Raw genomic sequence first — 13,325 nt, forward strand, 5'->3', positions numbered from 1 at the left:
GGATTAGACCAATTAGTTATGATCTACTCCAAAATTCAGTCTGTATTGAGCCAATAATAGAAGTTTCTCACGAGCGCCTACGCCCGGCACTGCCACCGCCGCCTGCCTTATTAATGTTTCCGGTTTGCCTTGGGCAGGTAAGGTTATTCGTTAGATTCCCACATGTTCTTTCAGTATTCTCTTTCAGTGTCGTGTCTTGATCCTTTTCAGAGCTATCCTCATGTCCTTCGATCGCCGCTAGCCAGGACTGGATAACTAATAACGATCGCAAGGCTTGTGGACCAACAGCGGGATGACTTCAACGCTAGCATTGTCGCTACAATCCTCCGCGAATGCCTATATGGCTTCGCTCACGATTGATGATAAAACCAGACAATCTTTTTCCGACAACCTGAAGAATGCTTCTGCGGAAAATGTGATAGATACCGTGAGACAAATTCAGCAGTCGTATTTGACCCGTCCCAAGATTGAGAAATTTGTCACCAAAATGGGAGACTGTATGGCTCGACTGGAACGTTTCTTCCGCATCATTGACATTGCAATTCAAGCCGACCCTACCATATCAGCAGTCGTGTGGGCAGGATTGCGGCTAGTATTTCAAGTATGCCGGAGAAAATTTCTGTCAGCTGCACCGGAAGGCTAACTAATCATATTCGTTTTTAAGCTAGCCGGGGACTTTTCGTCGTTTTTTGAAAAATTGGCCACTATGATTGACCACATGATTTCGGCATTACCCGATTACGACCATTATCTCAGGTTATTTCAGGAGGACGAGCCCCTGAAAGCCAGTATCGTCAAGGTTTATCAGGATCTGATGGATTTTCTGCGCATAGCAACCCGGATATTCTTCAGAAAGAGCAGTATGTATCAGTGTATCATCAAGAGCGAACATTCATGTACAGCTTATTATCTGACATTTGATTCGATACAGAACCGAGATCGATGATGAAACTCGCAATGGATATCACATGGACTCCTTTTGATCAACGCTTTGAGAACATTGTGAAGCGTTTCAAAGACCATCATGAGCAAGTGCGCAGTAAAGCCCTTCTATCATCTATGGAAAACACACAAAAGGCGCATATAGAAGCCGATCTTGAACGCAAGAGGTCTCAACAAGATAGAGAGGTGTTGAGCAACCTGGAAAAAACAACTACAACACTAGTACAACATCAGTTTGAGGAGAGAAGAGGTATTTCGATTTTCCAATGGACAGCCATTTTATACTTACCTTTTGACTCGATATAGAGAAGGTTATTCGAAGACTGCTAGATTGGCTTGATCCCAAAGACTTTCAGGATATGATTAATCGTATTTCCGGTTCTCGACATCCGCAAACCGGTTTTTGGATACTTCAATCGAATGAATATCGTGATTTCGTAGCTTGTTCAAGCATGAATACGTCAATCGACCCCGATGAATCAAAAGTGCCTAATGCCACGTTTAATTTCTTACCGACCGGGAAGGAAGAGAGCTCAACAGTGGTCGGGTCGAAGCAGCGAATCCAGGACGCGACTGAAATGGAACTGCAGAGCAATCTTTTGTGGATCTTTGGTAGATACTGTGTCATTCAATATTTGTTTCAAGGGATGATGATAGACTAACTTCAAGGGTTAGGAAATCCCGGTTGTGGAAAAACATGGTTGACCACCCTCTTGCTAGATGACCTTTCGCAGGAAAGCTCCATCAATGAAAACCAAGAACGACAGCAACGGACAGTCGCTCACTACTTCTGCAATTATACTGAAAGAACATCAACTTCAGATATTCTTCGCTCCATACTCGCCCAGATACTCCACGCCCACAAGGATAACCAGGATGTTGTTGATGTGTTTTGCCTTTCCTATACCAAGTCAATAACCTCCTTCGCGACCTCAAACCTTCAACTCATGCAGTTACTTCAACTGACACTTCGTCAACTGCGTGATGTATTTATTGTCATTGATGGTCTTGACGAATGCCGGGATAGGGATGAAATAGCTCCATTTCTTCGCAATTTATCACAGGAGCGATCATCGGTGAAGATTTTGGTACTTGCAAGGGATAGCGATACTGTATTACGTTCAAGTTTCGCGCTCGTGAAATCCTTGGAGATAACTAGCACTCTGAACTGCCCGGACATTCTCACTTATTCGGCCTCCATAATCGATGATCTCTGGTATCTTGCGGGCTTACCCGAAGCAGGGCTCAGCAAGGACGATTTGGCAAGAAAATTTGCAACGGCCTCAAATGGAATGTTTCTGTGGGTGAAACTGACCATGGATTGGCTTTCTTCTCCTTTTCTACGACAAAAGGATAGAATCAATATAATTCACAACATTGGCCTTCCAGAAGGTATGGAGACTTTGTATAGTCGGATTTTTGAGACACTTTCTCTCCAACCAAAGACACAAAGAGATTTTGCCGCCAGGATTCTCACATGGACATGTTGGTCGCATGATCAATTGGAATTGGACGAGCTTGAGGCCGTGTTGAATTTTCGCAACCACGATGAATTCTCGTCGATTGTCAGAGTCGGCTGTGCTGGATTAATAGAAATCACACCATGTGAGTAAGAAAGCAATTCTTTCAATTGAGAAAGAAAACCAAAAAAAAAGTTCTAATCATTCCTATCGCTACAGTCTTCAAAGTACAATTCATACACTTGTCCGCAAAAGAATTCATCCAAAGCTGCGAAAATTACTTGGCCAGTGAGACCATCAGCTGTATAGGGCTTTTTCATCATACTAGTGATGGTACAAACTATCTTGCACTGAATTGCCTTGAGTATCTATCAGATGAAGTGCCTGGAGAACCACTTTCTGGCAAGATAGACCACCCATGCGATAGGGATTTTGTTCGACGCCAGTATCCATTCTTGAAATACGCCACATACAACTGGATAGCGCATCTCGATGTAACAAAGCACACATCAAACAAACCTCTTACCTCTAATGACCTAAAGCTCCTGGCCTACGTTAGAACATTTTTGACGTCACGAAATCGAATCCTTATGTGGGCGGAGGCGCAGTATACCCTGGGGATTCCATTGGCATGGGAGAGCTTCAATCGACTGCTAGCATGGGCCGATGCTGTACAGGGCCGTTCTGATAACGCAATAGACAAAGATCTGGTTGATACAACTAAAATATTTGTCACAGAGTTCCAAAATATGCAAGTCAATTTTAATCGTGTGCTAGGTCGCAGTCCCCACAGAATATGGAGCGGGATTACAGATTGGTCCAGTCCCGATGGTCCTCTCAGTTCTGGATCATCAAGAGTAATTAGATGTGTGCCGGTTGCACCTGATGGACCTGATGATCACAAATCGACTACCTCGTGGGATACAGATTCACCTGTCGCAGTTGTCTCCGAGCTCTCGTTCGATGGAAAGAATCTACTGGTTTGTAGTGCCTGGGCTTCAAGGTATGATTTATTTTTTTTATCTTTTTTTTAATAGTTATAAACCTTATTGACTCTGATAACCAGAGAGTTTTCTTCTCTGCTTCATGGTTTAGTCAAGAGTAAGTCCACTCGGGTGTTGGTGAACTCCAGGGCTTATGATAATTGTTATCATCATCCGCATATTTTTCTCTCCCTGCTTCCGGAAAAGCTGCATGGTAACTACTATTGGGTAGCTAATGGCTTCTAGTAACTAAGCCGACGAATGACCATGAAACCTCAATTCCGAATCTCGATTTCAAATCCCTCGCTTCTGGATGGATCCTACGCCTTGAGACCTGGGACCTAGTCAGCAGAAAAAGGCAAGATGACACCAGGGATCTTCCGTTAGACCCGGCACAGGTGGAGCCCCAGTTACGAAAGTCAGTATGTTACAGCAGTTTTCGGGACCAGGATGGTAAATTTCAACGAAGACTGCGGTTTGGATTTCCCATGGCACTGTCACCGAAGCAAAACTTCATTGCCGTATTAGGTACAGTGTTTCGCATCGTGAAACACACAACATTGAAATGCAGTGGAAATTGGTGGGTAAAAAAGTTGGAAAATCAGCAAACAAATGACAGTTGTTATCATGATTTTCGCATCAAGTTCTCGCCGTGCGATCGATTTGTCGCCTATCATATCGCGAGGCGCTACCGTGAACCGCCTCATTTGAATGGGGGGGAGAATGTCGAAGTTTTCGATCTTGCTCATTATACCTCTCGCCCAATCTGGAGTCGAGACGTACCTTGCTTTTTTAATAAGCCTCTAATCAGAGAGGTCGAAGCCTACGAGTCCATCGCAGGATCTTTGAATCTGGCCTTCCATCCCACCTTACCTCTGATTGCCTGGGCGGGTCCGATGATGGGAACTTACATATCAGACTTCATCAATTTGAACATGATTGGTAAGAAATTATGTCCTGGAAGCGACACGATCTTATTTCTAACAAGATGTCTCGCTGTTTAAATTTTAGGCCTGGGCAGAAACGTTACTCATCAACCAATAGGAGAGCTTCGTTTTTCCAACTGTGGAAGGCTTCTCCTAGGAAAAGACAGTCGGTCGAGTAGCCTGGTCTGTTTTACAGTGATGGAAGTGATGGAATCGGAAATATTGTCACTACCAGGTCCTCCTGACAGCTCATCGAAGAATTTAAGCGAGAAAAGGATTGAAACAATGCCACGGAACTCATGTACAGTGTCACAGCAGATTCTCCACATATCGGACCCATCCAAATCGACTCATCAACAACTAAGAGTCGGAGACATTCAATGCGGTGGCCCCGGTGGCAGAGACTCAAAATCAGTGGTAGCCCTCATGGAATCCTGTGAAGGCGAAGTGAGTCTCATGCGCGACGAAATTGGGATTGAACAGCGGCGCATAGCTTCAATTCCGCTGCCTCTTACAGGACCTTCAACTGAAACGCGAGTATTGCAACATGCAAACATGGTGGATGGATGCGATGACCAGCTCACGGTTGTTCTCAGTAAGATTGGCCGTTCGTGGTACACTCAATCTACTAGAGAAGAGTGTCTGGGCAGAGACCCAGTCCTATACATTCGACCTACGGCTGATCTTGGGCCCTGGCAATCAGCTCCTGATACTAGAGGCTTGAAGAGGAAGTTTGAGATTGATTCAGATGAGGTAAGTAGGCTACTAGGGGCATGATGTGATAGTATCGTTTCGTTCGCCGGGGCTCTCAAGTGAGAATTTCCACCCCAAGGTGCCCAGGTGGACAGACGGTCTACTCCCACTTTCACTCGACAGCGTCCAGGAAAATTTGTAAATATCAGCCCCAGGGCGCACATCCAGTCTATCGTTCTTTTTTATTCCCCCACCCCGCAGCCATTCCAAAGAAGATACCCCCAGAGGATATCCAAAAGAAGCTTCAAGATAGGAACGCACGTGCCTTGTCGCCTAATTCCACCCATGAGTATCAAAATGAGCGGGGAAAATAAAACAACACCATATACCATAAGGAGCTTGCCCTAGCTACTCCCCGAAACCATGATAACATTGCACTAAATTACGCATTGTTAGTTATCTCAATACTCTTGTTGGCCGTTAAAGGTTTACTCACACGCGACAGATAGAAACTTTTTCATAATATAGCCGCCGACACCAACTTCTCTAAAGAGGAGCATGGGCGACCACCGACCGCTTAGCAAACTAAATCCATATGCTCACTGTTGCTTACCTCTGCACCTCTATTTTCAGTAAGGAGGTGAAAATATTTTGAGACGAAGGTTGGGGGATGCTGGGTGTTAGGAAACGCACGTGACTTGACGACCTCGAGGTTCCTGTGAACTTGGCGGTCATCTTACAGCTGAGGACTTCAAAAAATGGCGGCGCGTAGTCTGATGTAGGCCAGATCGATCTACTCTAGCCTCCACAGGACTAGCAGCATCCTAGGATACTGTTTGGGTTGCCAATTGGGTTCCACCTGGGCAGTAATAACACTTTATTTTTATGTATAGACTTAGATGCAGATTAGGTAATCTATGAGGGACTTAAGGCAATTAATTAGCTAATAGTATCGTGATGTTAGTATACTAGTATTATTGTGATCGAGAATAGATAATATTGATACATATCTAGGTACTATACATACATACCTAGGTATCTGGCCAGTGTGATCCGTCGGCATTAGCGTGGATGGTGGCGGCGCTAGCTGGAAATACTACAATGTGAACTTTGAAAACAGCCAAATTAGCATACAAACCCTCTTTCAGTTGAATACCGATTCAACACATTTACCATACATAAATTGCGATCTGAACTGCCAATGGACAGTTGGCATATTATTGGCCAGAGAGTATATGTACGTATTCAAGTCTCTCCCTTCCCCGCATTTTACTATGTATTTTTCTACGAATTTTCACTACATGCGACGGAGAATCGCCGCGTGGGCCGATGTACCTACTACTAGTTGTATGCATGCGACTGTAAGACTTCAAGTTGGAAGCTGCATGCATACTCAAATTGAAACCGCATATGCCATGGTGTATCCGCTGTAGGAGTGTGTTTTAATACCTTGCTGGGTACCCAATCTGATCGTAGGAGTGTTTCTTTTCTTTTTTACTGAGGGTTTTCACTATAGCGTGAATATCGGCGAACCCCTGCTTGGGCAGGGTTCTGTTGTTTGCGGGCAAACTGCTAAGTCTGTCGTTAACTATATGTGAGACACACGCCGGTCAGTTAATATTAGGATGGGTGACCACCTACACAAATACAAATTGTGACTGATGCATGCCAGTGCTCTTTATCTTTCTATTGCTTTATATAATTGCAACTCGACGGTATTCTGCATCATTCTACGATTCAACGTATTCCCGAATTATCACGCATAGACGAGATGTGGCGTTGCGTTAGACAAGGAGATCCCGAAACCACTATTGTGAGACTATCCTAGGATGTCATGATGCATATTATTATTCGACTGGAATGAGAGGGCTATGCTCAAACCTTGGAAGCGATCGCCTTCAACTGGATACAATCGGTGGTGTTGAAGCTGAACATGCAGAGAAACTCTCAAATATTTTCTGCAGTGTGAGACGGCACGTATGCTTTTTGGTTATATATTGTTCTCTTGATGTTTTTGAAGTCGGAATATCTTGCCTCAGTATGGATAAACATGCATGCCAAGGGCAATATGTCAGCACGGCAACCTTTCTGCACAACAGTCACAAAAGCATGGAGCAGGTACATTATGTTTTAATTGGCAATGACTTCATTTTATCCAAGGCCGGCAAGCCCAAGTGGCGTAGCTGGTACCAGCTTCAAGCTGCAGTGTAACACGCTGCGATGTGACACATTGCGCGTCTGGGCAGAATATCGGTAATTCCACCAATTTTTAATTGATCACATAGAGAGCCGGGGACTGGAGAGCCTTGTAACTTGAGGATCCTTTGACTTAGCGTTTAATCGAATGGACTCATTGAGAACCTTTGAAATAAACATATAAATACGGCTATGATTCCGTACCCAACCCTTTAGCAACCATAATCATTTTGCAACACCTACTGCGACAAATAAACCAATAAACCGCCGAAATTACCCGTGGTATCATACAACATGACTTCGACCCACTACGCATTCAACAATGACCGCATCCGCGACAATGAGGACAAGGTATTGCTGGAGCGCATTAATGAGTACTTTGGGGCCTTTTCCGTTGCCGATGCCGACAAAATGAACAGTATGGTGGCTGATGATTATCACATGACCGACATCCGTAAGAGCTCATTTCTCTCATCTCAATTGCCCCTCTAATATCTTGGCTCCATATAGCCCTCGCTATTGTTAGGGCACCTAAAGAGGCTTGGTACGGGGCGAACAAGGGATTTGGCGGTCTTATGACGAATATCTCAGTTGAGGCCATTTCACTTCACGGAAGTTCCGAGCCCGGCTCATTTGCGGTCATGGAAAACGTGGTACGGTTCACTTTGGCCGTTGATCCTCCCGAGGGAGCCAAGCCCAACCTTCCTCCTGGAATTAAGAAGGGCGATTCCACGGGTATGATCATGCTATCTACGATATGGTGGAACAGTGAAGGGAAAATTTCCCGCGAACTTGAGTATGGCAAGCTGCTGTGGGAGGGCTTTGATACCAATGAGTTCAACGTATGGTGAGAGGAACAAGCATGCGAACTTCCTGATGGATTATGAGAATTCATTCAAATACAGATAGTCCATGGGGGGGAAGATATGGTAGCATGGAACACTAGTCCAGTCATTACATTAGTCATAGAGCCGTGGGAACGGCATCAACAATTATCATGTTGGGCCGGATTGGCTTCTTTTTCGGTTCAAAGTTTCAGGACTCGTAATGTATCAAAGCTACTGGTGTCTATCACTGTTATGTGAAGACACCCAGGTGTACCCATACAGACATGATTTTCCATTTGCTTCAAGCACTCTAGTACCCTAATACTTATACCTAGGTATATCTAGATGGTGAAATGCATCCTTACTGTATCATTTGTCCGGCGTCCGCATCTATGCTAGTAATAGGTCTTGAGGGTCTCTGTCTCTTAGAGAGTGACTCGCTGCGTGTGCTAGATCTGCAATCGCTTTACTCACCCCCTTTCAAGCTCTATATGAATTCGCTCCATTGAACATCTAATACATACGACCATAGGGTGTGGAGAACAGGGCTTCCCGTCCGCTCAGCCGTACTTAAGCCACACGCCGGCAGGTTAGTAGTATGGTGGGTGACCACATGCGAATCCCTGCTGTTGTATGTTTTAGTTTTGCTTTTGCCAGTTATTTGCATCCATTTTTGATTCGTTCGGTTTGATCCTGTCGCTTTTCTTCAGTCCTTTCTTCACCATATCAACTTACTACTTAAAGATGATGCAGATGTTTTTTTTGTCTTGACCGCCAAGTCATTACGGGGCTTCATTATCTTGCGGGGAGCTTTAAAAAAAGCGAATGCAAAGACATCTGCCAGAGGTTCCTATTGGGGTTTGATATCAAACCTCCAAATAAAAATGTAGAGACACCTCTATCTCGACACATTGCTAAAACGGGTCTGGGACCTCGTGGTAAAGAGCGTCCAGATCTAGGCATTAAAAATTAATATTACTCCGAAACTATATTACATCCGCCTTTATCTGTGAATATCACAAAAAATATGTGTGAGTAATTAATTAATACAACCTTCTATTAATTCTGCATCACAAGCCCGGGACTAGGAATATCTATGCCAGAACAGTTTTCAGATCTAACCTCCGTAATGACATCATACGGGTAAGGGATAGTCCAGATCAAATCATATCTGTAAACAAATTAGCACGTCCTTAAACAAGTTCACAAATCGGAACAAGGGTATGCGGCCGAAGCCCGATATCGCCAAGAAAGTCGGGATGTCGATCCCTGGCAAGCCGAGGGCTCCGCGACCGAACCAAAAAGATTCAAAAACACATAAAATAATGCTCCGGCACTCCGTAAAATAGACAAAAAGAAATCTCGCTTACCGATCATAGGGATACTCAAGTGGATATTCCGAGCCCAAAAACCACTGAATATCGGAGAGCGTCCCGTGTCGCCAAGAGATCAAGATATTCCGGGGCCCATCGTAGGACCAGATCGCGTCAGCTACGCACGCGCCACTTTTGCGCGAACAATGAGTGTCAATTTTGAGGCCGAGGTCTTTCGCGAGTGGACGGACTGTTTCGAATGGTCTGCCGTGTTTGCCGTCTGGATGCAGTAGAAAACAGTGTTAGTGATGCCATTTCGCGTAAGCGGCTGAAATGTTGTTTGTGGTTCGCGACTTACGCTTCTTCACCGTTGGCGCAATGATGTACCCAATATCATATTCGGACTCTGCACCGAAGACCGTTCGCAGACATTGCGCTCGTTCTTTTCCCTTATGGGTGAGTCGGTGGTCTTCTTTATCGGCTGGTTTCTCGCCATGGCGAATAAGATAAACAGTAGGGGGTGTTCTGGCGGACGCGACGGTCCATAGGAGGCAAAAGGCCAAGACCACTGATGGGAAAAGCATAGTATCGACGAGGTGGTGATACTACTATGTAGTTCTAGTACCCCAAAAAGAGCCTTGGACAAACTAGGGGGGGGAGAGGGCAGATGAAGAATATAAGCTTAAAAGAGTAGGAAAAGCTTGCCGGCGCTGGTCGGCCCAGCTTCCTCCTTTATGCACTGGGTCCCTCCGATGTGGGATACGACAGCTATTACAGATTCTGTAGCACAGAGAAAAAGGAAATTGCCAGCCAAGTGGATCACCGGGCAGTTTGTTCAATGAGTGAGCGGCAGATGGGGCATTTGGGCTGAAGGAGTGCGGTCGAGTGACGAACTATTCGCGGAGAGATTGTTTTGATTGGACTGTAGCGGGTGAGCCATTAAAGCATCCACTTAAATTGGAGGCTGTCTCCAGGGCTTCCTGTTGATCATGTCTGCAGGTTTTGCAGGTCTGACTGTGTGATTGACCACTAGCATGCAGGGGATGTCGAACCAGTCTCATTATTGAGGTGTGGTGCAAGTTGTTATTGCCGTCTGGGTAGACTGACGTGTTATTGTTTAAGTACATCATGATACTAACTAGATATTACCTAGGTAGAAGCGAATATATAGCCGTGATTATTGATGATGTCCACCGGTGCTGATATGTATGTGCTAGCCAACAGACAGCCCTGGAGACCTTGAAGCTTGGATAAAACTAGTACTAGGACTATCCGAGAAGGAACAACTTGAATCCGAGTCACTTCTGTCGGCCTTGGACTTGGAAAAAGCAAATCCACCAATTTGAACTTGAAAGTTGCGAACTGAAATTAATCGTGGATTTTCAAAGGTGGTGACTAATTCCATTATTAACCCAGGACCATTTCTGGTATTTCTGTAATTATTACCAAAACGCTAACTTCTCCACGGTAACCCGGAATAGATACTACCAGTACGGATACTTTTGAGACAATATCTACTGATGGACTGAACTACCCCATATTGATTAAGGACTGTGATACCGGCCCACCGCCGCGGGTTGCTATCACCGGATCAGTCGGGCAGCCGATGCGAGAGATTGCCGTGTGACAGTCGATGGCGGCTGATCTTTGAAACTTATGCTTGTGCACCAGCGGAAGAACCATGCTAGAAGGTTCCAGCTAGTACAGAGTCCGAGAAGTCAAGCTTTTCGCATGCGACCGCAACAAGTCTCCTGATTTGGCTGATGACCCCCGTGTCGCCGGGACCACATCGGCCCCAAAGATTGGCTGGATGTCCAGGGGCGAGTGAGCATCCAGCAGGCAGATGACGAGTTGCGTCATATGGTATTGGAGTATTCGATCGGTCGCAGTCCCTTGTTGATTCTCGGACGCTCCGTTGGGCCTTAGGGCGATTTTTGTTGCTTATGTCCAGCCACCAGCCACAATACGAAGGCCATGGAGAAGGGCAAGGGATATGACTGAATGGATGTGGGGGCCGAAAAGGTACTCTTACTCGTTGCACCGAGGCCAAGAGGAAAGATGGAGTGAGGGGCTTAGCCATTACTAGGCAGCCAAAATAAAATTCTCAACCGCGCTGCATGCCGAGAAGGTTGGCCGGGGGAAATGAACTTGGCGCCACAAGAATTGCATCAATGTGCAGTAATAGGGCGACATTGAAAGAGGCGCGGTTAGGCAGAGAGGGATAACCATGTTCCATGGAAGATTCGAAGAATGATCGAAGGATGCTATTTTCGGGAACCCCGGGTACACGCGTACGGCCGCAAGACGAGTAGCGCGCGATTTAGCGGTATTTGGTGGCTCAGCCCTGTGGCCTGCATGCATCGCCACAGCAGATGTGCACTCAGTAGGGTGGGACGCAGCGATGTGCACTGCAGGGCAGCGCAGTACATACTGTATACAGTATGTAATATGTAGGTGCCAGTGCCAGTGCAGTGCCTCACACCTGTGGCGGTGCACCACTCTCCGATGGTTGCACTAGCTGCACTAGTTGCACTAGTACTCTCCGTTCAGAGTAAGTCAGTGTAAGTCAGTGTAATCGGAATTCTCTCGATGAGCCAAGGCCGCTACTGGAAAGTCTGCGCCTCGCAGTTCCGTAAAATTGCGGCCATGTGGGGGTGCTTCCGTCAGCCCTGTGGCTGCCGGTCATTTAGGTATAAGAGACCTTCCCCTCCCCCTCTTTCCATTCCCCTCCATCACTCCATCACTCATCTTTCACTCCCATCTCACCACTTCTACACACTTCATCTTTCAGAACACAATGTCCGGTTACGATCAATACAACCAGGGCGGCTACGGTCAGCAGCAGGGTGGCTACCCCCCTCAGCAGGGCTACGGTGGTCAGCAGGGCTACGGTCAGCAGGACTACAACCACCAGCAGCAGCAGCCTTACGGCCAGCAAGGCTACCAGCAGCACAGTGGCTCATCCGACTACTACAACCAAGGCCAACAGGGCCAAGGCCAGTATGGCCAGCAACACAGTGGCTCATCTGAGTACTACAACCAGGGCCAGCAGCACGGCTATGGCGAGAACAACTCCCAGTATGGTCAAGGCCAAGGCCAAGATTACAACCGCCAAGGGTATGTTACATTTCCGCCCCCACTTCCTCCTCCATCACATTATTCCAGTTCATAATACTGACACGTCTCTTTGTAGTGGCTACGAGCAGCAGGGTGGTCCCGATGGAGCCCAGGAGGGCGAGCGTGGTCTTGCTGGCGCTCTCGCCGGTGGTGCCGCCGGTGGTTTTGCCGGTCACAAGGCTAACCACGGCTTCCTCGGAACGATCGGTGGAGCCATTATGGGCAGCATTGCCGAGGATGCTATCAAGAAGCACCGCAACAACAACCGTGATGAGAACCCCAATGGCCCCCCTCCCCCGGCTACGGTGGTGGCTACGGCGGCCCTCCCCCCTCCAACAGCGGTAGCTCCGGCATGATGGACCAGCTCGGTGGATTCTTCAAGAAATAGAGGGCTTCCGCCCCATTTTTCTTTCTTTATCTGCGCCTTGATTTCTTCCAACGTGACGACCTTCCAAAGCTCATGAATTTCCTTTACGTCTTATCTTTGTGGGAATGGCTTGCGTGTGCCTCTATCAGATCTCCATGTTTTCTTGTCTAGCTTCTTTATCATTATCTTTCTTTTTCGCCTCGAATTGAGGAATGTATCATGACACAGATTTGCATCAATAATGGAGACTAGCTCCGTGATTCTAATCGGATCTACATTCAAAACCATCCCACGATCTGGACCCTCTATCTGTAAACTGGTAGGATCATCGGTAACAACGGAACAAAAACAATCTACATTTGCCACCCGCGGGGCTCAGGCCCTCAGGCCACCACACCCCGATCAGGTCTAGCGTGTAAGCCCTATTGCCTCAGGCAACGAAGCAATGCCAAGCCCGACAAAAGTTCGCGCGGACACTTCGACAACGCAACTGCTTCCCCG

At 46.6% G+C, this 13,325-nt stretch overlaps 5 protein-coding genes across 5 annotated transcripts; 4 read left to right on the top strand and 1 right to left on the bottom strand.

Moving 5' to 3' along the window:
- Nucleotides 1–340: 340 nt before the first annotated feature.
- On the top strand, nucleotides 341–2,555 carry N7533_002714 (uncharacterized protein; the record flags this gene model as incomplete). Its single annotated transcript, XM_057099364.1, has 5 exons — nucleotides 341–601; nucleotides 665–860; nucleotides 932–1,192; nucleotides 1,249–1,554; nucleotides 1,618–2,555. The coding sequence occupies 5 exons, from the start codon at nucleotides 341–343 to the stop codon at nucleotides 2,553–2,555; spliced, it is 1,962 nt and encodes a 653-aa protein (XP_056964500.1).
- Nucleotides 2,556–4,737: 2,182 nt separating this feature from the next.
- N7533_002715 (uncharacterized protein) lies at nucleotides 4,738–5,035 on the top strand (the record flags this gene model as incomplete). Its single annotated transcript, XM_057099365.1, has 2 exons — nucleotides 4,738–4,758; nucleotides 4,829–5,035. 2 exons carry the CDS (start codon nucleotides 4,738–4,740, stop codon nucleotides 5,033–5,035), a joined length of 228 nt encoding a protein of 75 aa, XP_056964501.1.
- A 2,459-nt stretch (nucleotides 5,036–7,494) lies between these two features.
- Nucleotides 7,495–8,051, top strand: N7533_002716 (uncharacterized protein; the record flags this gene model as incomplete). Its single annotated transcript, XM_057099366.1, has 2 exons — nucleotides 7,495–7,654; nucleotides 7,711–8,051. The coding sequence occupies 2 exons, from the start codon at nucleotides 7,495–7,497 to the stop codon at nucleotides 8,049–8,051; spliced, it is 501 nt and encodes a 166-aa protein (XP_056964502.1).
- A 1,035-nt stretch (nucleotides 8,052–9,086) lies between these two features.
- N7533_002717 (putative phosphoglycerate mutase family protein) lies at nucleotides 9,087–9,924 on the bottom strand (the record flags this gene model as incomplete). The annotated part of the gene is made up of 3 exons (XM_057099367.1): nucleotides 9,087–9,198; nucleotides 9,398–9,620; nucleotides 9,699–9,924. 3 exons carry the CDS (start codon nucleotides 9,922–9,924, stop codon nucleotides 9,087–9,089), a joined length of 561 nt encoding a protein of 186 aa, XP_056964503.1.
- A 2,213-nt stretch (nucleotides 9,925–12,137) lies between these two features.
- Nucleotides 12,138–12,813, top strand: hel10 (putative high expression lethality protein Hel10; the record flags this gene model as incomplete). Its single annotated transcript, XM_057099368.1, has 2 exons — nucleotides 12,138–12,457; nucleotides 12,534–12,813. 2 exons carry the CDS (start codon nucleotides 12,138–12,140, stop codon nucleotides 12,811–12,813), a joined length of 600 nt encoding a protein of 199 aa, XP_056964504.1.
- Between the last annotated feature and the right edge of the window lie 512 nt (nucleotides 12,814–13,325).

The sequence above is a fragment of the Penicillium manginii genome (genome assembly GCF_028828005.1).
Source record: "Penicillium manginii strain IBT 31320 chromosome Unknown utg000002l:1.0-5564898.0:1.0-5567710.0, whole genome shotgun sequence".
Classification (NCBI taxonomy): Eukaryota; Fungi; Ascomycota; class Eurotiomycetes; order Eurotiales; family Aspergillaceae; genus Penicillium; species Penicillium manginii.